General features: G+C 38.1%; 1 protein-coding gene across 6 annotated transcripts in view; it reads right to left on the bottom strand.

Annotated features, from left to right (window-relative positions):
- The window catches only part of LOC116267555 (chaperone protein dnaJ GFA2, mitochondrial-like), a 37,661-nt gene extending 20,266 nt beyond the window's left edge, over window positions 1-17,395 (bottom strand). The window contains exons 1-10 of one of the 6 annotated variants that reach the window (XM_031649349.2): window positions 17,052-17,395; window positions 13,639-13,749; window positions 13,467-13,548; window positions 13,303-13,383; window positions 13,101-13,189; window positions 1,833-1,916; window positions 1,707-1,745; window positions 1,131-1,247; window positions 240-290; window positions 48-135 (exon numbers count right to left, since the gene is read on the bottom strand). In XM_031649349.2, coding sequence (XP_031505209.1) covers window positions 48-135; window positions 240-290; window positions 1,131-1,247; window positions 1,707-1,745; window positions 1,833-1,916; window positions 13,101-13,189; window positions 13,303-13,383; window positions 13,467-13,548; window positions 13,639-13,749 — 742 coding nt within the window. In that variant the 5' untranslated portion in view covers window positions 17,052-17,395. Of the gene's footprint in view, window positions 1-47; window positions 136-239; window positions 291-1,130; window positions 1,248-1,706; window positions 1,746-1,832; window positions 1,917-13,100; window positions 13,190-13,302; window positions 13,384-13,466; window positions 13,549-13,638; window positions 13,750-15,119; window positions 15,373-17,051 lie in introns of those variants that run through there. The other 5 variants (XM_050075221.1, XM_031649347.2, XM_031649350.2 and 2 more) reach the window with 5 other exon arrangements.
- Between the last annotated feature and the right edge of the window lie 8,047 nt (window positions 17,396-25,442).

Below are 25,442 nucleotides of genomic sequence, written 5' to 3'. Positions count from 1 at the left end.
TGCACACATGGAGACACAAAAAAAGAAAACAACAACCAAACAAGTACCACAAGCATCACAAGCTAAAGCGGTTTGGAAAGTCACAGTCTTTGTACACCCTTGCACAGCTTCCATGAATGATAGATCAAGGGAAACCTGTTAGAAGGGGACAAAATGGAAAAAAAAAAATCAAGGCTAATATGATTAGCACCAGCCAAAAATGCAGTTGATGTGTTGAAATGAACAGTAGATGAGCAAACCTTAACATCCTGCCCACCAAAGCCTTTTTGGTTAAAAATGTTCTTAAATGCCTGTCATTAATTTATTCATGAAAGTCATAAGATCAGTGAAAGAGACGAAAAAACAAGTAGACATACAAGAAAAATATTTCAACAAGTTCAGATTATGTTTAAACTCAAAAGTATAAACAGTATTAAGGACCAACTGGCACAAGATGTGTTTCTACAATTAAATCTGCTAGAAGCAAAGGATACAACGCTGACAGCATAGTTCTGGAAGGACTATATATTCCAACACTTCAAGATCCATTACGCACCTAATCCCGTACTACAAGTTGCATCCTCACCATTTACTACACACTTATCCCCACATAATGTGCCGTAACAAACTCCAGATTCCTAATGTAATTACACTATTCAAATGAGAGCTGCTGGAAAAACAAATATATCATGGTCCAGAGCGCAGCTGGTAGCATAGGACATAAAAATGCAAGTGACATCTACACATGCACACACAGAAAGCCACAAACACATGCATGCAACCAAAACCACCGGCCCCCAAATCCAACCACAGGTCAGGCTTTGGCCAACTTTATTGGGCTGGCGCTTTTTGTGCAGGCATGTCACCTGACCCGACCATAACCCAAGCTTGAGATTTGAGAATGAGAGAGGTTAAGAATGAGAAGAACATGAATTTGACATAAGTTGACATCTCAGTCAGCATGACAGAGGTGAACAAAGAATGCAGCTTGTGGCTTTTCTAAAGGAAACCCTGGTAACCAAATGGACCAACTTCTAGTTCAGCACATTATGAGCATCCACTTTGGGTACCAATCAATTCCAGAGATTGTCAATTTTAAAAACTGAAGAACAAACACACCATAATCAAGTTTGTTCAACAAATGCTGATACCTCATTAAATCCACCACCAAATATGTCTTCAAAACCGAAACCAAAACCACCACCCCCAAATCCAGGACCACCTGCACCCCCTCCAGAAGCTGCTTGTTCAAACTGTTCAGGTCCAACCTGTTCAATTCCATTAGATGTCTGAGATTGGGTTTCCTGAGGATGCTTAAGGTCTGTAAAATACCAGTAGCATAGCCAGCTAGACAGCTCGAGCTCAACCAGAGTCAAATATACAAAGTAAAAATTTTATATTATTTCTGAAACATATATCTCAAAAGGATACGATCGGTTTCAACACCAATCCACCTAGCATCCGTGTCATGCACCCATCAAGTACACCAATACTACATTTTTGTGATATAAATTGTTCTCATCAAGCGTAAACAAGTACACTCAAGTTGAGTTGGCCCAACCAGAACTTGTGTCTCGCTTTTCAGTCAAATTCAACTTGTTTAATAAAGAATTCAATTACGAGTAAATCCTATGCAGGCCGAGATCAGGCTACTCGATCAGTTGTGCAGCCCCAGTAGCATCTGAATTAAGGTCAATTGTGAAATAAAAACAGCACTAACAATATACCTGGTCATAGAGTGCTCGCTTTTCATCATCTTTTAGAACCTGCAACCAAGCATATAACCTCCATATTAGAACATGTTACACATAAAAAGAAAAAACCAGCAACAACTCCCAAACCTAAAAAAAAACCTCGTATGCACGCTGAACTTCTTGAAACTTTCTCTCTGCATCCGCATCATCTTTGTTTGTGTCAGGATGAAGCTTCTTAGCAAGCTACAGGAGAATGAAGACAATCAAACACAGACAAGAAGCACAAAAGACTTAGACTAACCTGTTAGCATTCAATGAAGCGATGGAAAGGTTGAATATAAGCACTGAATGGTTGTAAATTATGTATTTAATAGGAAACTATATTTCTAACATCATAATATTCTACCCAACCTTTTGAGAAAAAGCGACTTAGAATGTTCAAAAGAATTTTGAAAAGGTAAGATAAGAAGAGCTTAAGATCTTCAAATATTGACCGATCAAATATTTTTGTGGTCACATTAAACAATGATAATTGAGTTTTATTTTTTCAACTTTTCATTTTTGGTTAGTTGTACTAGATAATAGCCACAGATATTGTTGAAAAAGATGGAGAAAAGAGAGGGAAACAAGAGCACGAGAGGGAGAGAGAGGGAGAGTGTGAGAATCAACTATTATTCCTTCATTGCTAACCCTAATCTCTTACTTAAAGAGAGAATAGGGGTCGGCTAGAGTCTTTACACAAGAGAGACACATAAAGATATAAATGACTAAAGAAGACTCTAACTTTTGAATAATCAGAAAACTACCACACTTAAATATAAACTTTCTAATTTCAATACTCCCCCTCAAGCCGGAGCATAGATATCAATCATGCTCAGCTTGTTACAACATCTAGAGAAATCACCAATGGGAAGAGCTTTAGTAAACATATCTGCCGCCTGATCTTCAGAAGCTACATGAACTGTAGACACAACACCTCTTTGTATAAGATCCTGAATATAATGACAATCGACCTCTATGTGCTTTGTTCTCTCATGAAATACTGGATTATTTGCAATGTAAGTAGCAACCTTGTTATCACAGTACATTTTCATAGGAAGAGGAACTTGAATACTCATATTTGTTAGCATAGACTTAACCCAAGTCATCCCAGTAGCCGTTTGAGCCATTGCTCTATATTCGGATTCTGCATTTGATCTCGAAACTACATTTTGTTTCTTGCTTCTCCATGATATTAGGTTGCCCCCAACAAAGATACAGAAGCCTGTGGTGGATTTTCTGTCATCAACAGACCCTGCATAGTTAGCATCACTATAAGCAACAATTTCTAGAGATTCCCCTTTCTTGAAAAAGAGGCCCTTGCCTAGAGATGACTTTAGATATTTCAAAACCATCAATGCAACATCCCAATGGACTTTTCTAGGTTTTTCCATAAACTGACTTAGTTTTCCAACAATAAAGCTAATGTCTGGTCTAGTCACAGTGACATACAGAAGCTTGCCAATAAGTGACCTGTAAGATCGTGAATCCACTAGCTCCGATTGATCATCATGAAGATGAAGACGTGGATTCATACGAAGATTAGCCGGCTTGGCTCCTAACATCCCTGTATCCTGCAGTAGGTCAAGTACATATTTCCTCTGAGACAACACTACACCTTCTTTGTTATGAGCAACCTCAATCCCAAGAAAATATCGCAAGTGACCAAGATCTTTTGTGACAAAGTGTTTCTGAAGGAAAGTCTTTGTGACCGAAATTTCTTTATCACAATCACCTGTCAGGATAATGTCATCAACATAAACTACCATAACCACTATACCTTTGGAGCTCTTCTTGATGAATAGAGAATGGTCCAAAGGAGATCTTTCAAATCCACACTGTGAAACGACATCAGATAATTTGTGAAACCACGCCCTAGGACTTTGTTTAAGTCCATAAATTGCCTTCTTGAGACGACACACTTTTCTACACTCCCCCTGTCGCTCGAACCCTGGGGGCTGCTGCATATATACAGTCTCTTCAAGATCACCATAGAGAAAGGCATTTTTTATGTCCAGCTGATACATATGCCAATTAGAGTGTACCGCAACAGAGATAATGAGCCAAATAGTACCCAACCTGGCCACAGGAGAGAAAGTCTCAAAGAAGTCAACTCCATATGTCTGAGTATAACCCTTAGCCACTAATTGAGCCTTATATCTCTCTACAAACCCATTTGAATGGTACTTGACTGTAAAGAACCATTTAGAGCCAACAATATCACAATTTGAAGGAGGATCAACCAATTCCCAGGTACCACGCTGTAAGAGAGCATCCATCTCATCTTGCATGGCTTTTCGCCATTTACAGTCTAGTAGTGCTTGTTGATGACTAGTCGGTACAGCATGGACTGTCATAGCATGAAGAAACTGCTGTAAGTTGTCATCAAGGTGGTCAGTCGAAACAAATTGTGAGATAGGATGCAAAGTACACTGTCTCTTGCCTTTGCGCAGGGCTATAGGCAAGTCCTGAGAAGGATCAATGTCAGGTATACTTACTTCAATGGAGCTCACATCCTGAGAAGATTCTGATGGTCGACCATGAGAGGGATCCTGTCGACGCGTGTATACCAATGGAGGGTTCTGGAATCTATTCATAGTCGAAGTAGGAAAGGAGAAAGACTGCAACGGGACTGGAGGGATAGGTAGAGGAATAGGACATGACATCTCAAATGACACAGAAGTAGGACTGAGACTCGAAGAAAGTGACATCCGCACTGATATACGCTTTGTGAGTTACCGGATCAAAGCACTTATACCCTTTTTGGTTTCGAGGATAGCCAATGAACACACATTTAATGGCTTCAGCAGCAAGTTTATCACGTTTAGGCCCAAGGATGTGAACAAAACAAGTACAACCAAATACTTTTGGTGCAACAGGAAATAAGCTTCGATTGGGATAAACAAGTTTAATCGGTACTTTGTTGTCAATGGAGGATGATGGTAAACGATTTGTCAAGTAACAAGCCATGAGTATGGCATCACCCCATAAGTATGCAGGTACATGATTATGAAGCATTAGGGTACGAGCAACAGTTAGAAGTTGTCTATGTTTTCGTTCGGCAACTCCATTCTGCTGTGAGGTGTGAGGACACGTAAATTGGAGAGAGATACCATTTTTAGCATAAAAGGTCATTAAGGTAGATGATTTGAACTCAAGAGCATTATCAGTGCGAATACACTTAACCAGAGAACCAAACTGAGTTTTTATTTCAATAATCAAGTTTTTAAGAATAGATAATACTTCAGACCTTTCTTTCAAAAGAAATACCCAACTAACTCGAGAGTAATCATCAACAACAACCAGAAAATACCTAAACTTAGATCGGCTAACAACCCTGCTAGGACCCCACACATCAACATGAAGAAGATCAAACAACCCTTGACTTGATGGACTAAGACTCGAAGGAAAATTACTACGAGCATGCTTGCCAAGTTGACAGACCTCACATTGAAATGACTCTAGGGCTGAAAGGTGAGGTAGGATGGAATGGAGCTTGGACCCCGAAGGATGACCGAGCCTGAGATGCCACTGAAAGGGTGTAGAATCTGATGTAGAAGAGTTAGCAGCAAGACCTACAGGGACCGACAAGATGTAGACGCCCCCTTTTTCATAGCCACCACCAATAGTCTTCCCAGTTTGTAAGTCCTGAAATGAGCATGTACAGGGTCAAAAATAATGCGACAGTGTAAATCAGTAGTCAACTGTTTAACAGAGAGCAAATTGGAGGGAAACTCAAGAGCGTATAGGACATGTGGAATGGTCATAGACTGAGAAAGCTTCACATCTCCATAACCCAATATAGGTGACATTCTGCCATCTGCAATTTTAACATGACGTGGCTGAGAGAATCTATGCAACATAGTGAACAAACCAGGTCTACTGCAGAAATGTCTCAATGCTCCTGAGTCAATAATCCAAAAGATACTTGAATTAGGCATGGATGTACCCGTAGAGAGAGCTCGATCAATCAAAGTAGTGGAAGTTGAAGCTTGTGAGGCTTTGTGTGCAAAAACTGCTCATACTCAGATCTGTCAATGCTAACTGTGACTGTAGATCCAAAAAAGGAAGGATTCCCAGTTCCTTTATAATCATTCCCACCATCTGGTTTGATAATCTCAGTCATAATAAACACAGAAGGGAGCACCAAAACAATTTTGTAGTAGTTTGAACACACAAAAGAGCGTCCAACTTATAATTAATCAGTCAGGTAAGGGGCTGATCAACAACATAGAATTCAACACTATCACTCGCAATTGCAGCACCACTGTCGCACATCAAGGGGCTGATCAGCAAAGTGGAAATCAACAATATCACGCGCAGCACCACTGCCACATGCCACTAATGTCACAGCGATGATTATGTCAACATCATCTAAGTATATGTATACTTTTTCACAAAAACTTATTTTCAGACAACTTCAAAACTTCCAACGTGACCTCAGACTTCAGCGACATAAGAAAACAGTGTTGTGCATCATTCCACGACTTCTACTAATAAAAAAACCAGACTTGCCTGCACGACATTGGTTTCCTCCACACGACTTAGGTTTTTAAGAAACCCTAGCTTGAGCAAACGAATCTGCCCAAGATGTGAGCAGACTTGCTCACAGAAGTCTGCCCTAGAAAATCAGACGTGAGAGAGTAGAAAAGAAGTACCAATAGATTGTGTAGGTCCCCAAATGTTCATGTTATAGCCGACAGTCTTGAGAGAGAAACGTCCTTAAGACATTAACCAATGTAGACTCCCTCACCGCTGTGCATATAAATTTCTGTTGATGTCCATAGCTTCAATGTATCGATGTCCAGAAATTGATTTTTTTTTTTCTCTTATCAAATCTGATATGATCCACATTTCAGAACTGATCTTGTCGTCTCCCACACATCAACGTCCAATGTGATCTGGCCTGAACTTCTTCAACAGAAGCAACCAAAAAAAACTTCTGATACAACCCTTTGCAGTCACGTACCAGATCAGAAAAAAAACTGTTCCACAGCAACTCCCACCCACAACTTCCACGTAGTTGCTTATGCTGCACTACATCCATGTTAGGGACCTAATCACACATACCTCTCACGTGTGATTAGGTTCCCCTTCCACGCTGTCCACTATTTCTCGATCAGCAGAGATAAGAGAGAAAGGAAGGGGTAGAGAAAGAAGAGGAAAGAAATAGGAAGAGATAGAATAGGAGAAGAGGTCGCCGGAAAATCACGTCAATTGTCACCGGAGAAGGATGGAGATAACCGGCTCTGATACCATGTTGAAAAAGATGGAGAAAAGAGAGGGAAAACAAGAGCACGAGAGGGAGAGAGAGAGAGAGTGTGTGAGAATCAACTATTATTCCTTCATTGCTAACCCTAATCTCTTACTTAAAGAGAGAATAGGGATCCGCTAGTCTTTACACAAGAGAGAAAGATATAAATGACTAAAGAAGACACTAACTTTTAAATAATCAGAAAACTACCTCACTTAAATATAAACTTTCTAATTTCAACAGATATTATGTATTTTTAAGAAAAAATGCAATATAATGTCAAAGAAGAGATCACTGCTAAAAACCAAAAAAACCATTTTTAGAAGAAAATGTGAAAACAAATTTAACATGCTCTCATCATGTTTGTTTCTTTTTTCCATTTTTCTCTTTTTTAACGTTAATATCTTCACTTATTAAAATTCAAACTTATATTAAATTATCTTTCATCAGTAAAACATTATTTTCATTATTTCATTTAGTTATTTTTATGTCATCTTATTAATCTCTCACTTATTTTGTTTTACCATAGTCATAGAAAACGCATTTTTTCCAAAAAAACGCGTTAAATTAAATGACCATTTAAAACTTTAAAAAAACGTTAAAAACAAAACAAATGTGTTTTCAACGTCGTTTTTTTGTGTTTTTTTCACTTTTTTTTCTATTTTTTATTTGTTGCAAATCTCCTTATCTGTTGATGTTTGTGTTATTAGTTTCTCACTAATTGTATTTTTCCCTCATTTTTAGTTTTTTACAATTTTTAAAAATTTACCGTATTTTTCCTCTTTTTTTCAGCTCGGCGTCTTATACCCGAGAAAAACCTCACCGTTATTTGTGACTAACTTTTACCTAGCTTTTAAGATTTTTTTATTTTTTAAGAATTACTGAATTCTTCTAGAGAAAACTAACTTTGCTGAAAAATATATGAGCAAAAGCTGTTAGAATATATATATCATTGTCACAAAAAACGTGTACGGATATTATACAATAAGGAATTTCTTTGATATAATAGTTAATACGACAAAGTTGTAGATCTCGAAAATATCTCGAGAAAATCTCTGCAATTTTTTTAAAAATTTAAAACATTTAATAAATACTAAAAATTATAAAAAATAAAAAAATCATAAAAAATACAAAAAAAACATGAAAGCGCGTATAACACGTGTTTTATTCACGTTTTTTTATTTTTTAGCGTTTTTTTAAAAAAGATGCATGTTTTTCACGTTTTATACGATTGACTATGTTTTGGCGCATTATACGTGTTTTTTTCCAATAGTACGTGTTTTCTGTGACAATATATATATATATATATATATATATATATATATATATATATATATATATATATATATATATATTCTGACAATGTTATCTGTATCGTACGATACGTAACGTGTAAGCCTAAAAAACCTATAAGATACGCTTACGATAGTGTATCGCATGTGTCATACGATATGGAAAAACATTAAAAAAGGCCCGGCGGCCCATTTGTGCGTGATGTTTTAAAAACCTACGCTCCTCTCTCTCTCTTTTCTTGTTTCTAAATACTGCAAGAAACGTGGGAGGAAGAGATTTTGCCCATTTGCATCAAGTTTTGCCAGTGAAGAAGTTTTCTCGTAGTGGGAACGGTGGAAAGTTTGGAGAAAGAGGGTTTTTTTGTTTTTAACACCAAAAAGGTAAAAAGTAACTCATTTTCACTGTTGAATCGTTCATTTCTCTTATTTTCTACAATTAATTGTATGTTTTTACTTGTTTTGTGAAGATATAATGTCGGACCTTGCATGGCAGTGGTGTACAAGGGTGAATCCCAAAGATAGATTAAAAGTTAAGTGCAATTTTTGTAAGCAAATCATCTTAGGAGGGATCTCTCGCTTTAAACACCATATAGCTGGTACACACAATGATGTGGCTCATTGCACTGGCTCCCAAGAGAACCCATTGCCACCCTATGTCAAACACCAATGTTTGGAGTTTATTAATGTCATGAAAGCAAATAGAATCGAAAAGGAAATGCAAGATGCAGATGTAGGATATGGGGCCCCATATGAAGAAGAAGGAAGCGAAGGTGAAGATGTTGAGCTCGAAGAAGAAGATGTTGGTGTCAGTTTGGGAACAGGTAAAGGGAAAGGCATCATGCATAGAGGTGGTTCTTCTTCAACTGCAACCAGAAAAAGAAGAGGTGCAAGTGCAAGTACAGTGTTACGAGGATGTGGCTGAAGTCATGGTCGTAATATTGGAACTGGTGGTGGGCGAGTACCTACTATGAAGTCAAGTATTGGGTTTGGTTCGATCAAGAATTTTTTTCACAATTATACTGTTTTTGGTGCTCAGCCTGAGATACGTACAACCATGTGTTCAAAGGATATTGTTGAAGCAGAAGCAGCAGATACAACCATAGGAAGGTGGTTCTATGACGAATCCATTCCCTTTAATGCAGCAAACTCTTTTCATTTTTAGGCTATAGCAGATGCGATTGCTTCTGTAGGCCGAGGGTATAAAATGCCCTCTTTTCATAAATTGCGAAGTAAAATTATTAATAATGTAGTTAGAGATGTCAACGCATATTGTGATGAACTGAAATTGAGCTGAAAAGAGACAAGATGCAATGTAATGGCAGATGGGTGGACAGACATCAAGAACAAAACATTGGTAAACTTCCTTGTATATTGTCCCTTAGGTACAATGTTCTTAAAATCTTTGTCTGATACTCCTAAGACTGCTGATGTTTTGCGTGAAATTTTTTATAAAGTTATACAAGAAGTTGGGCCTCAGAATGTCATGCAATTTATCACTGATAATGCATCAAATTATAAAGCTGCTGCAGGTGAAATGTTAAAAGCACGATATAGGACATTTTATTGGAGCTCATGTGCTGCTCACTGTATAAATCTAATGCTTCAGGATCTTGGTGAAAGAGATGATATGAAGTGGACAGTTCTCACGAAGTTTATTTATAACTGTGTTTATGTCTTGAATTTGATGAAAAAATTCATAAATGAGGCTGAATTAATTCAACCTGCACAAACACGGTTTACTACAAATGTTTTGACTGTGCAGAGTATAGTCAAGCAAAGAAATCCTCTCAGGCAGATGTTTTCAAGTGATGATTGGGCTGCATATCCACATGCCTATAAAAGAAAGGCCACGACAGTTGTGGATACCATATTCAATGCTGACTTTTGAGAATCATAAGTGCATTTATTGAAGATTTGTGTACGTCTAGTGAATGTCCTCAGATTAGTTAACAGTGAAGATAGACCTTCTGTTGACGTTGAGGTAGAACTTGACAGTTCTTTAATTATTTTCAATAACTTTTTGGTTTACATTGTAATTTTGTTTTTAACCCTAATTCTCCCTTAAGTATGGGTTAGGGTAAGTAATCAATAACAAGTTGGACGTGTTTTCTTCTCTCTCTCTTTCTCTCACGACATCACCTTCTATTGGATATTTATATGAGGCTATGGACAGAGCAAATGAGGCCATTAGAGATAATATGAAGAGAAAAAAGAAATTGTACATGCCTATATGGAAGATTATAGATGAAAGGTGGATTGAACAACTTCATCGCCCACTTCATGCAGCAGCCTACTACCTAAATTGTGCTATTAGATTTCTTCTCACTTTTAACAAGGACAAAGACGTCGAGTATGGCATGTTGGATTGTATTGAGATATTAGTAAGTGATTATAGAGAACAAGAAGCTATCCATGTGTCGATCAACAAATATGATACTTGTTCTGGTAGCATGGGGAGAGACAACAATTCGATGCAGGTCATCTTTGCGTCCAGGTACTAGAAAAAGGGACTTTATACTTTTTGGTTGTTATTTTGTTTGTTGTTTATAGTTTCTACCTTCTCATATATTTATTCTATTTCGTTTTTACTTTCCATCTGTTATTAGATTTGTCGTGGGGTAGGTTTGGGCTTGATTGCACAGAATTAAAGAAGCTTGCAATTAGAATCCACAGCCAAACATGTAGTGCAACTGGATGTGAAAGAAATTGGAGTGTATTTCAACACATCCATAGTAAGAAGAGGAATAGGCTGGAACATAAAAGGTTGAATGACCTTGTTTACGTTTGTTATAATATAAAGTTGAGACAAAGGTAAACATTTGTTATGCAAAATAGCCAATTCTAATATATATTTTAATTTTTAACAATTTGTTAATTTTTTCTCTTGTTACACTTTAGGCAAATAGAAGCAGCATCTACAAGGAAGCATCACACTCAATATGATCCTATCAGGCTTGACCATTTTGATATATTAGATTCTTGGGTTGAAGAAGAACCATCTACAATCTTTGATGAGGACGATCTTGATTTTTTGAACATTGATGGAGCAGCAGAGATTATTGAAAAAGGAGAGGCTGGGGAGAAATGGAATGTTGGTGGCATTCCATTTCCAACAGAGGGGATAGAAGCAACTAATGAAGAAAATGAAGATGATGATGCAGATGACGAGGACTATCATTGAATTATGAAAGATGATAACTATATGTTTTGACTTTTGAACTTATGAATTGTGATATAATCTAATTCTTTTCGGCATGCTAAGAGGCTAAGAGCCTAATACTGATGTGATGCTTATTATGTTATTTTGAATATCTGATTTCTTATTTTGGAATGTGTTGTTCAAACTTCATATACATGAATGTTCCTTTAAATACATTTTTCTTGATTTTTTTTAATTTTTTGCTTGTTTTTTTGGTTTTTTTTATTTTTTTGGAATTTTTTTTAGTATTTTTTTATATTTTAAAAAAAATAATTTTACAATACGCCGATACGACGTATAGGTCAGCCTGACCGATACGCGATATGCTATGCGTTTTATAACATTGTATTCTGGTACTTAGGATCTTTATGTAATTTTTCCTTTTGTTTATGTATTTTCCTAAGTCCATCTTATTGGAAATCTTCTTATTGTATTTTGTTTGATCAACACCCATGCTATAATGAACTGCGTGTTTTTTGGTGTGTATGTTATCTACATATTGATTCAGCTTTGAGAAATTAAAAGTGGTAGTTTTCGTAAAGAAAAAATTTTGAAGGGCAGTTTTGAACTCTTTTTTTTCTTGTTAATGGCAAAAAGGGAAAGGGAAAGAGGATTATGGACTTTAAGCCTTTTTTTCCCTCCACGATAGGGTTTAGGGCCTTTGGTCATCGTTGTTCTTGAGAGAGTCGGAGAACTTTGAAGATGTGAGAAGAAGAAGACCTAAAACCAGCAGTAGGTTTTATTTCTTGCAGTTTTTTTTTTTTGTTTTCGTGGTCGATTTTCCTTCACTCCCACCTACTGCACCTTGCAGATATGGAATGCATACTTTAATTAGAGATAAGGACATATGAATGACTTTGTTTTCTACTTAGATAGGCTTATAACTGTATAAGGCTGGTAATCCATCAATCTTTAAATTGCTTCCCAAGCTTAAACTTTTCAATAGAGGAGCAGCAAACAACAAGCTTTAAGCCTTCAAGTTCTGTTCTTTTTTTTCCTATTTTAAAAAAAAAAACTGCCGAGATTTTTTCTAGAAAAATAGCTTCACCTAAAAACCCCGAGAAAAACCTCGCCAATATTTTCCCAAGAACGATATTTTTTACTATGATTTGAACCATAAAGATAGCTTTTTGTGTACATATATGTCATCATCAGCATGTTGAGAGAGAGTCAGAATGCTGATAATTTCACGTCCAAGTAGGGACTTGCACAAGCACGTTTTTACAAATCCTACAAAGATTGCCTGATGAGTTTGTACGGAGCTCATGGGGGAAAATGAACTTAGTATCAAGATCCAAACTTGAACTCCCAATGTCTATGGAAAAGACCATGAACGACAAAAAGGAATAAATGATGCAATAGACTTCATGAGCAGGCAGACAGGCAGTATATTCTCAAGTTGAATTCATGATACAAATTTTCTAGCTGGAAAAAGATATTCACTAACCATTTGTCTGAGCCCATATTTTCATATCTTTTTACAGTCTTTTATCTGAAAAAGCAAGCAAAAGATATCTTTGTCCACTACAAATGCATACACGAAGATAGACACACAAGCAATGAAATCATCAATATGACAAACCAGAATCTAAACAGAAAATAATAGCAGACAAAATAGAAGAATGACAAAAGGAGTTACGTACAGCATAATAAGCCTTCTTGATTTCTGAAGCAGATGCATTTTTGCTTACTCCAAGCACATCATAGTAATCTCTCGTCATAAATGCTGGCCCTGGTAGTAGTTGCAAGTAAGAGCACATCAATAAAGAAGAATGATAGCATCAAAACTTAACTTTAAAAAAAGGACAAGAAAATACTTGAGGGAGGAGTGCAGATCATTCAAACCTGTGCAATGGATCAACCTAGCACCATAACCCATACCCTTCAAAACTGCACAGGAATTCCCATTATTTGGCTGTAATTTCCCTATACAATAAACAATGGAACAAATTAAAGGCTTCTCATCAGCATCTATTGCAAAATACAAGCTTCTTTTCCCTTTTTCTTACACTTGTTGAAGGTTCCATAAATACCAGATGAGAACACCCGACACCCATGGAAGAATGACCTATGTGCCAACTGATGAACATTCTGCATCCACAAAAACCAAGACAGCTATTAGTTGTGAATTGCAATTGTAAAAGGAATGAAAAATGAAGCATAAGGAACATGGGCTTATACAACTTCTGAAGAGTCAACCAGCTGCTCTAAAGTACAAAGGTTCTTGCGGATGCAACCTCGTACAGTGGAGATAAGACACCTGGCAGTAGCTCTATGTCGTGCCATTGCCATCTGTAAAATACAGTCCCATTACTAATTTTGAAGATTCTGAATAAATATGTTATAGGTTAAAATAATTACAGCGGCATTCAGAAATATGTGATATTATCGGTAATATTCATCAACACTCAAACGCAATACTTTCACCAGCAATTCACAAAAATTTAAATAAACACCCCCTTATTTGTATACTTTACATGTAGAGCTTTACATTAGCCTGCTCTTTTATCAGGCCCAACCAACATCAGCACTTAGACTGGACTTGGACTGAAACCTTATCATCCACAACAAATGTGCGTTTAGAACCATATTCTACCTAAATCCCCTATTTCCAATGGGTACAATTGGTAAGCACAAGATTGGCCTTCTAGGTTAAAAGTGTAACACTCCATAAGTTTAGTCTCGTATTGAAAATTGTGAAGGATCTTCAAGGGCTTATAAAGGGGGTCATTAATGAAATGGTTGTCCTGCTAGGGGCGGATTGGGATCGGCCGAACCAGGGGCCGGAGCCCACGAGTAGGTCGGGTTGTTACAGTGGTATCAGATCAGTTTCAACACTCGGACCTAAGGTCTCACACGCACGGATGCGTGTACCTTAAAAGGGGTGGATTGTAACACTCCATAAGTTTAATCTTGTATTGAAGATTATGAGGGATCTTCAAAGGTTTATAAAGGGGGCTATTAATGGCATGATTGTCCTGGTTCCTAGCCTTTTTGAGGTTGGAGCTGAAACTGCTAGGGGGTGGGTTGAGATCCGCCGAACCCAGAAGTGGGCCGAGTTGTTACAAAAAGTCATAGTCACAAATAAAGTTTCAGAGTTTTAAAAGGTGAGGGTTTTCTTGGGTACAATATGGCCAGCTTGAAAAAAGGGGGAAAATACGGTAAATATTTTAAAAAAAATTAAAAATTCAAAACAGAACATATTAAGTACTTAAGTATTAACTAGCAAGCATCAACAAACCAATTGATAGACTTGAAAAAAAAAAAAAACAAAGGTGCACATGTGTGATAGACTAATAGATATGCACAAAATATTAACCCTTATGTAGAATCGAACTGAAAAATGAGGTTCAACAGAAATTTTTAAAAAACTCAGATATAAACAGAACGTAGTAATTTAGTCTACTTGAATATTTGAAGTTTAGGTCTAAGTTTCTAATGCAAAAAAAAAAAAAAAATCGAAGCCATAGAAAATCCAACTCATAAAGTTGATAAGCCATAGAGTTTCTAATGGAGATATGCAAATCGACTGAAAAATCCACAAATGCAAATCGACTAAAAAAAAGTAGAAAACTACACGTCCTGTGTTCTTCAGTATTGATTATCTCAAAAAATCCAGCGCATATATGCAAATCGACTGAAAAATCCAATGCAATTCCTACCTGAACAGGCGTAGAACGAAGTCGGACAATCGGAGGTCTGTGCCGAGAAATGCACCCACCGTCGGGGGTCGGATGTGGCTGCCGCTCGACGGAAGTCGCCCGACAAAGAGAAGCCGGTGTGCTCCCCCGGTGAGTTTGCAAGTCCGAAACCTCGCCGGAAGTGGGAAGTGGGAAATGGCTTGGGTTTTGAGGTTCCCCAATTTTGAAAATCGTTTACCCAAAATCGAAGAGCGGAGGTCGGTTCTCGACTCGTCTTTCCCCATTTGTCGATCAAACGTTTATATTTTTTAAGTTTTATGTTTTATTATTTTTTTCCAAATCTACCATTTAAAATTTTCGAAAATTACAATGGAGCCACCTTCTAAAAAAATCCCAAAGAAGCGAAAAAAACGCATTCTTTCGGCATTTCGTATTTGCATCTTTTTTTTGTTTTTTCAAAGTTATATTAAAAAAAACTAAGTCACAAGAAAAATTGCTGAAACATTATCGAAAGCCAGAAAATCTTACAGAAAAATACCGTTAAATAAGTGGAGTTCGACTACAAAGCAAACTTGGTCAACTTTGTCTGAATAAAGAAAAGACAGTACAGCAGTGGGGGTATTGACCGCCCTCGACATAAGTTTCACTATGTTAAGGCTAGTTGAGCGGGCATACCTGTACTCGTGTACTCGTACCCATCTCATACCTGTGTCATCATACTTGTGTCAACCAGTGTCAACCAGCAAGTAATTCATCCAAATAAAGTGGATCTTGCTAGTTTTGTGGTTGCTATGGCTAGACATTAACATGTGTTTTAACCATTACCACAAAAAAATGCGTTATTTTTTAAAAAACAAAAAAAAGGCGCAAATACAAAATGCCGAGAGGATGCGTCTTTTTCGAGTTACGCAATTTTTTTTCGCGTCTTTGGGATTTTTTTGTGAGCGTCAATTGTAATTTTTAAAAATTTTAGATGGTAGACTTAAAACATATAAACGTTTCATCGACAAATGTGGAAAGAAACCCAGCAGACCTCCGCTCTTCGCTTTTGTTTGGGTAAACGACTTTCAATGGTAACCTCAAAACCAAGCCATTTCCCACTTCCGGCAAGGTTTCGGACTTGCAAACTCACCGGGGAGCACACCCGCGTCTCTTTGTCGGGCGACTTCCGTCGAGCGCAGCCACATCCGACCCCCGACGGTGGGTGCATTTCTCGGCACAGACCTCCGACTGTCCGACTTCGTTCGACGGTAGGGAAAACGATCAAAACTATTTTCGACCATGGTTTAGTTCGTTGATCAAAACTTCTTCGTACCCTATTATAATAACAGTATACATGATTAGATACTTACTAACAAAGAGAATATATGCATGTAAAAGGTTCAAGCCCATTAACATTGATACTTTGCCTACTGCTAAAAGAAAGTCAAGGATTCCAACTACATGAATGAGTCGGTACATTATGGAAAATGAGGTATTTCTTATACTATGCGGCGCCTTCACCAGAAAGTTGCTACAAACGCTTCTCCTAGTTAAAATTTGAGCTTCTTACAGGTCACACAAGTTCGGAGGTAACATGCATATATGGAGCCCTTTGAAATGAGCATGCGTCTCTCTCTCCTTTGCCAATGCCTCATTTAGTATGAAGCAGTAGAACAGTCTACAACTTTGGATTGAAACAGGCCTTTTTCAATTCCATTGCTACTCGGTATGAAATAGTTCGGAATTACAAAGGCAGTTTTGCCAAACAACGTAAGCATCAGATTTAACCAAACGCTCGATGCACTTTCGATCGTCTTAGCTTAAAAATTAAATGCAGCAGAAAGAACTGCTAAATTTCAGATAATAAATGGAACGACGCAGCAAGGATTATTGAAGCAAGGTCACCAAAATTAAATGAAGCAGAAAGAACCGTAGCCCCATATAGTTTCAAAAAATGCAGCGGCAGCTGACCGATGAGGTTCGGGTTCTCCTGCAATCGAAGGGGGGTTAGGGTTCGGACCATTCAGCTCTTCTTTCCTCAACGTTGATGCCTCAGCCTGATGCAGTCCAGATGGCACGAACAGAGGCGAAAGAGGGAAGGATTGACGAGTTGATTGAAAAGACAGACAGGTGAGATGGGTTGAGGGGCGATGGAGGCGAGAGACACGGGGAGGGCAAGCGGAGAGGGGCAAAGTTGGCGAGAGATAGAGGCGACAGCGAGATCTCGAGCGAGAGAGGGAGGTTTAGACGGGGAGAACGAGAGCGAAAGAGGGAGGGCGAGAGGAGGAGCAGGGATCGGAGAGAGTGGTAGGGCCTCGCTCGAGCGGGGGAGAGGGCGTGCGATGGTTTTAAAAATACGATGATGGCTGTCCGATCTGGCGCGACGCACGGACATGATTTGGTGTTCCCCCATGCTTTGGTGTCCCATGCCTAGAGTCCGCATTGAGGGTCATATTATCTATATAGTCATTGGTAGAAGCGAGAGACAAAAACGAAAACATGATATTATAAGTGTCATCGGCTGACGTGGCAAACTCTCGCACCTTGTTCAAGTGGCCGCAGTTCACTTGAACGCCTTTTTGAAAACTCAAGACAAAATACACAAAGAGTATGAAAGGAAAATGAAAGGAAAACTCGCAATATATTCACATATTCACTTACACAGTTGAGTACATCACGAGTAAAAACAAACTTTACACTTTACTTACAAAGGATGGGCGAAGCCCTTTACAGAATTCTCATGCCGACCATACAAAACAAGGAATCTCAATCTTACACATGGGATTGGTTTTGGGAAGGTGCTCTGACACAGATGAACACTCGAGCTTACACCAAAACTCAACACAAACAAAGCAAGTACGAAAGCAAAAGATGATTATACAAACACGACACAAGGGAACAAACTTCCCCCTTCAAATGGCACGATTAGAAACTCATACGCTCCATAGCGGGTGACACAAGCTGTCTTCAGTTCATCGCCTTCTACAATTCTGACCTGCCATTAGGTAGAACGAATGTTTAGCTTCAAAAAGATCCTCGCCTTGCCCAACTGATCGAACAAGTCCGCAATAAAAGGCAATAGATACTTGTTCTTCACCATCACTTTGTTCAAAGAGTGGTAATCCACACAGAGTCTCTTGGAACCATCGTGCTTCGTTTGGAACAATACAGGGGCTCCGAATGGTGCCTTAGAGGGACGTATGATCCCTGACTCAAGCATGTCATTAAGCTGCTTTTGCAGCTCCTTTAGTTCGGCCGGTCCCATTCTGGAGGGAACCATAGCTGGTGGTTTGGCTCCGGGAACTAAGTCAATCTTATGGTCAACTTCACGCCTAGGAGGCAGGCATTTGGGCAACTCGGGGGGCATCACTCCCTCGAACAACTTCAGGACAAGGGCTAGCCCTAGGGGAATGACTCTCGGCTGAGGGTCATCTTCTTGTGGACGTACAACCACGAGGAATGTTTGTTTCCCATGACACACACCCTTCTTAAGCTGCATTGCAGACAACGTCGGTTGGGACTTGCTTTTGGTGGAGTGGCAGTGCATTGTATGAGACTGATATGTACCCATCAATGTCAATGTATTGAACTTCGGCAACATCATTGCATTCTGGCTTCTAATAAACTTCATCCCAAGAATCACCTTGAAATCATCCAGTGGTACTACGGAGAAGTTGGTGACTCCCGTCTAGCTTTCAATCTAAACCGTTACACCCCTTGCTTCTCCTAGGATGGGCCTGGTTTCAGAGTTCACCGTTTTAAGGGTCTTCTGTTGTGGCACAGGCTTCAATCCCATTCGCTCTGCCTCATCTCTTGAGGCGAAGTTATGCATTGGCCCGGAGTCTACCATCACAATAGTAGACATTCCATTCAGAGTGACATCTAGGTACATCACCTCATTGTTCACCATGCTGCTAGAGACTGCGCTACTTTAGACAACATTGATTGTCTGGGTGGCACCCATCTGTGTTTGCCCTTCTTTGGTCTCGCCTTCGGTAGTCCTCACGACATTGGCCTGTTCGGTAGGTCTCACATGTTTTGGGCAGACGCGTGCTTGGTGCCTTCCTCCGCAGACCCAACAAGTCACTTCTCTTGGTGGCCCAGTGTAGTCTTTGCAAAATAAGGGCTTTCTCTCGGTTTGCTTATGGGACAACAATTCATTTTTGTTGTCTCGTCGTTCCTCCTTCTTATCATCGTGGTCGGGCTTCTTCGTAGACTTGAAGGTATCAGTGTAGCTTTTGTGTTGGATGTCGGCTAAGCACTAAGCTGCCACATATGCCTGCTCCAAAGTCTTTGGATTCGATCTCTCTATGTCGGCTTGGGCTCAAGATTGGAGCCCTATGATGAACCAGTGAAGGTTATTTTTTTCTGGCATCATAGGCACGTCCAACATGAGTTTATGGTAGGCCCTGGCATAATCTCTCAAGGCACCTGTCTGCTTCAGGTTCGCAACCAACCGATAAGCATGCCTCTCGGCATCCACGGGCATGAAGTATCCCTTCAACCGCTTGCGAAAGTCATCGAAGGTACTTATCGTGCAATCCTCATTCTCCATATCCAACATTTTTCACCTCCACCAAGCCACAACGTCTCCCTTTAACAACATCACTGCGGTCTTAATCTTCAAGTCCTCTTCTACTACGTTCTGCAAGTCCAGGTAGTAGTCTACTTGAAACATAAAGTTGTCGATTACCATGGTCATAGGCCGGGCTCGTCTCCTCTGGACGGACTTGCTCCTTGCCTTTGGCACCTCATAGATTGCATTGTGATGCCATGACGTCTTCCTCAACAGCAGCGAGCCGGCGTGCAACTCTACATCGACTTCCCAATCACTTTTCCAGCTTTGTTGCAGAACAAAGCTCTAATACCAGTTGTCACGGGCCGACTCCTCCAAACTGTGCGGCGTAGCAAACTCTCGCCAGTATGTCACAAGCTTTCACCTTGTTCAAGTGGGCGCAGTTCACTTGAATGCCTTATTGAAAACATAAGACAAAATACGCAAAGAGTGTGGAAGGAAAACTCGCAATATATTCACTTAGACAATTGAGTACATCACGAGAGAAAGCAAGTCAGTTTTATACTTTACTTACAAAGGATGGTCGAAGCCACTTACAGAATTCTCATGTCGATCATCCAAAACAAGGAATCCCAATCTTACACTTGGGGCCGGTTTTAGGAGGGTACTCCGACACTGGTGAACACTCGAGCTTACACCAAGACTCACATAAACAAAACAAGTACAACAAAAGCAAAGGATGACTGTAAGGACACAACACAAGGGAACAAGTGTTTTTTTTTGTTTAGATCTAACATCACCAATATGATCTCAAGGATAATTTGCGGCAAAATATTTATTAAGTTGGTCATTTTTTAGGCTTTAATAGTGTCTCTATAATAAGTAAAATGAATATTTCTCATAGCCTCAACATTTGATAATAGAAAAATCAACATTTTTTGATAAAAACAATTTGATTCAAAGCATGTTTTATACCAAAATAGTTTTTATAAATATATTAAGATGTTTATATTTTATTTAAAATATTTTTTAGCAAAAAAATAAAGGGTCTGGTTTTTATCCCTAGCCTAAGTGTGGTTTTTACAAATTTCTCTCTCTCTCTCTCTCTCTCTCTCTCTATATATATATATATATATATATATATATATATATATATTTATATATATTTATATATATATATATATATATATATGTATATATATATATTTGTATGTATGTACATACATACATACAAATATATATATATACATATATATATATATATGTACATATATATATATATATATATAACTATACCGACTCCCCTTTTTACCTATGGGACATAGCTCATGAAAGGGTGCAAATTGGTCTGAGTTCAAGGCAAATCAAACTTAAATTACCAATGTAGCCAAAGTTTCCCCAAGAAGATTAACCTTGCATTCATGATTCAGCAACCCTTCCAGGAGTCATTTGATGTGACATGATTTTAGGTATGATGGATCACATATTTCTTCTCTCCATGCGAGTTTGATAAAATAGGAAATTATAATAGAAGTAACTCCTGATTGTGAACACTTTGTTGTTCATTTTCTGAAATACATTTTGTTGATTTTGTTTGAATTTCATTTGTATGCGCTTTTTATTGAATCTAATAGGCAACATTAAAAGATATTTCTCTATAGTATGGGTGTGTGCTACATGTTTTTGTATTTTTAATACATTGGAAATTCTTGACAAGCCATGTTGAGCAACTTTGGTTATGTTCTTATATGTAAAACAAATGATGTAATTCAAACCTACTACAATATAAGTATGGAGAGAGAGAGAGAGAGAGAGAGAGAGAGAGAGAGAGAGGCACCAGCTAAGGATAGGTGCATGTTTGAGAAAAAAAGCAGTTGACGTTCTTATATCAAGCCCTGTTGAGCAATTCTGATTATGTTATTATGCAAATAAATGAATGTTGTTTCTTTTACATTGCAAGTTCAAATAAATGAATGTTGTTTCTTATATCAAGTTGATGCGCTGTTCAAATATGATGTGGAGCTTTGAAGGTTTTTTTGTCCCTTCAGATATCCTAAATAAAGTGGCAGGTGGTAATTTCATATCTGATCATGGATCAGATGGAAATTGTATGTGCTTGGTTGATCACTTGGAACAACCACTCTATCACCTCTGGGAAAAGCATGGTTGACAATCCATTAGTAGGCAAAGGTTCATTATGCCTAGCTTGGAGTTAGTAGGGAAAGAATAAATGGGGTATGGGTTGGATATGGGCTCCACTCTTGTAACCTGACTTAGACGTCCTTATAAAAATAGTGTGAAACACCAAGATGAATGCAATGAAAATTTGGCTGAAGGTTCACCCTAATTCTGTAGTGGTTAATGGGTGTGTGGGTCTTGTTAATCTTTTTTGTTTGTTTTGGTAGCTGAAGGCTAACAACTGGTATCAGACCAAGGATGACAACCAAGGAGGTGATTGCAGCAGTGGAGTCCCTGAGGAATCAAGCAGATGTCGATCTATAGTTTATTTCAGCCAAGAGAAGCGACAGTGAAACGGGCTAGAGGGTGAGTGAATTGGATCAGGTGATCTTGGCGCTGAGGATGGAGCAGCAGGCAGGCACACAGAACAACAAACGATGATGAACTTGCTATGGGAGCTCCTCTCTCACAGGGGAGGCATCAAATCCATCCACCTGTTAACAAAATTGGTAAGGACGACAAATCTGTTGGAGAGAAAATCAACAATGAAGAAAATCAGGAGATGGATTAAGATAAGAATATCAAGTTGGTGACTAAAGATTGTGATTAGATGAAAAAGGCAGAAAAATCAGAAGATAAGGAAAGCCAACGATCTTGGAATCAAATAAAGATTTTGCCTAATCTAGGCAATAACAATCCAGCCTGCGATAAAACGTAGTTTCTTTCTCTATAAAAGGACTCAACTCTGTCATTGTAATTGTCTCTTTTCTATCAATAAAATGTTAGAGTGTCTTCTGATCGTGGATGTAGGCTTCAGCTAAGCCGAACCACGTTAATTCTTGCCTCTTTCCTTTTCTTGTTCATTCTCCCTTGCGCTTTCTTTATGGTATCAGAGCAAAGTTTCTTTATGGTGCCATCTTCCACACCTGCTTTCCCTTACCCTTACACAATGAATGTGTCAAACTTCATCTCACTCAAGCTTCGAGCTGAGAATTTCCTTCTATGGAAGACACAAATCTTGGCACTGGTTGAAGGTCAAGATCTTCAAGGGTTTGACTGGCGAGGTTGCTGCTCCACTAGAACTTATTGATGATTCTTCTAGTTCTTATTCTCAGAAACTGGTGCCTAATCCCCAATTTACTTCATGGAGGAAGACTGATCATCTAATCAAGGGGTGGATAACCAGCACGCTGACTGAAAGTGCTCTTGGCCTAGTTGTTGGCTTTGAGACATCAAAGGATATCTCGAGGGCTCTTATGAATGCCTTCTCTCGCAAATCGTGTGAGAGAATTTCATCTCACACATTTGGTTACTTCGCTTAAAAAGAATGACGATTCTGTGGAAGATTATATAGGCAAATTCAAACGAATATGCGACGATCTTTCAACTATTGGAAAACCTGTCAGGTTTACTGGCTGCATCAAGAGCTTGAAGAAGGATATGAAGTTTTTATTGCCTCCATGATTCGCCCACCTACACTGCCTTATGAAAAAGTCGTATCTCTTCTTCAAAGCTTTGATTCATGGTTAAAAAGTCTCATTCCTCCCATCATGGCAATGACACACCAACAATCAGGACGTGGCCGCGGGCGTGGATGCAACTATTTTAATAGAGGATGTGGAAACTATCAAAGTTCTGGCCGGCAAAGTGAAAGTTCCTATTCCAAAGGCAATGACAAGAAAAAAAAATCCTATTGTTTGTCAAATCTGTGGTAAGAAATATCATTCAGCTATCAAGTGTTTTGAACGATTCAACCATGCCTATCAAGCTGAAGATGCCCAACATGCTCTCCCCACTGTCACTATTGATAATGTGAATGACTCCGAATGGTTGGCCGATACCGGAGCATTAGCTCACATGACTGGGAACCCCTTTGTAGATCCTGTCTTATCCCTGTGATAATGCAAAGACAACATTAATGGCATCTCCATACATGCCAATTAGACAATATCTGCAATGCATCATCTCCATAGAGGGTTTACACAGTAGTGAGATAACATATGTTTGATGCAACAACTCCCATAGGCTATGAAAATATCCATACACATCAACAATCTTGAGCTACTTCACTCTCATTTTAAATTCATTAAACCTTTTGAAATAAAACAAAAGTGCCCAAATGGTTCCCATAAGCAATATGGCCTCACGTAAAACAGAGTTCTAGCTACCCATCACTCTTGTCCAACAGATAGTAAAATTTGAAACTGTTTTGTAGATCAATCTAGTGAAGTATTTCATATCTCACGAGTTTGGAATTTTATATCAAGTTTCATGATTGAATCTGAATCTCAATACTGATCCGATTTTAGAAATACAGGATTACAAGGAGCACCTAAAAAATGGATTTAAGTAATTGAAAATATGATGCACGTGATATATATTCATGATATTCAATAGCTTCTTTCTTGCATCAACTGAAACCCTAATTTCTCTTCGTGAAAAAGGAGCTTGGATGAAGCCATGACACATTTAACTGCAACATATATAGATTGAGGATCAGGACTATGATAACTTATTCATAGGCCGATTGGTCAACACATGGTTTGACAAGAGTTTTTTTCGTCTTTGGCATAAAAATATAAATAATAATTATTCTAGCACTTCACAAGCTATAACATAATTTTTTCACGAAAATATAAATTATAAATCATTCACCTTTTTGAAAATTTTATTTATAAGTAACGCAACGCTAAACAAGTAAGGAAATTAATTAAATGTCTCATCATCAATGCATGTATATATATATATATATATATATCATTCACAAATAGTAATATTAAAATCTGAAATTTCCATCATTGTTATCAAATATGTTATGACAAGCTTTTTTACACGTGCGTATAGCTTGCAAATTTGAATAATTTGCTGCACTAATGCTAGAACTATATCAACCATAGCGTAAATCTACGACATCTAGTTTTTAAGCAATGTTGGATGTGAAGGGTCTTTTTGCCAACTCTGTTATCTCAATTAAATTACAAGCATAAGTTAGGGAAACTTAGATACAAATACATGAAGTGTGGATTGTAAAATTGGTAGTGGTAAATGATAAATGGCCTCTGATGTCAACAATAATTTTGAAATCTAAAATTGCCTTTCTGGTCATTTAGATACATCGAAAATATCAACAACAATATTGAAACCCAAAATTCCCATTCTTGTTTTTGATACATTCAAACCTGAGTTTTTTTACTTATGTGTATAATGTTGCCTAAAACATTATTTTCCAACATCTTTCCTGCTCACATATGTTTTTTCTATAAATTTGGTTGTTGAAGGACAAATCCAAGTATCTTACTGAGCTTTCTAGTGGTGATCTCAAGTTTTAATCACTGGTTTGCTAAGGTATGGTAGTAGGGGCAAAGCCAGGGGAGGCCGATAGGGGACAAAAAAATATCTACATGTAATTCCACTTACCATGTATAGAAGTTTTGAAAAGTTACATTTCAACCCTCATCAAAATTTTAAAACTATGGTTTGGCCATTCTAATAAAGAATTCTTAGCTCTACCCATGCATGGTTAATGATGGTACTTCATGCAGTTGCTTTTCTTAAAAAAATCTATGTTATATGATTTATGGTTCATGGCTTTCACTTGACATTTGTCATTTTTTGTGATTTTAATTACACACTTTTTTATTGTTATTATTTTTGTACCATCACCATCG

The sequence above is a fragment of the Nymphaea colorata genome, chromosome 14 (genome assembly GCF_008831285.2).
Source record: "Nymphaea colorata isolate Beijing-Zhang1983 chromosome 14, ASM883128v2, whole genome shotgun sequence".
Taxonomy (NCBI): domain Eukaryota; kingdom Viridiplantae; phylum Streptophyta; class Magnoliopsida; order Nymphaeales; family Nymphaeaceae; genus Nymphaea; species Nymphaea colorata.
The sequence above is the reverse complement of the archived record's forward strand: the minus strand, read 5'-3'. Positions and strand labels throughout refer to the sequence as shown.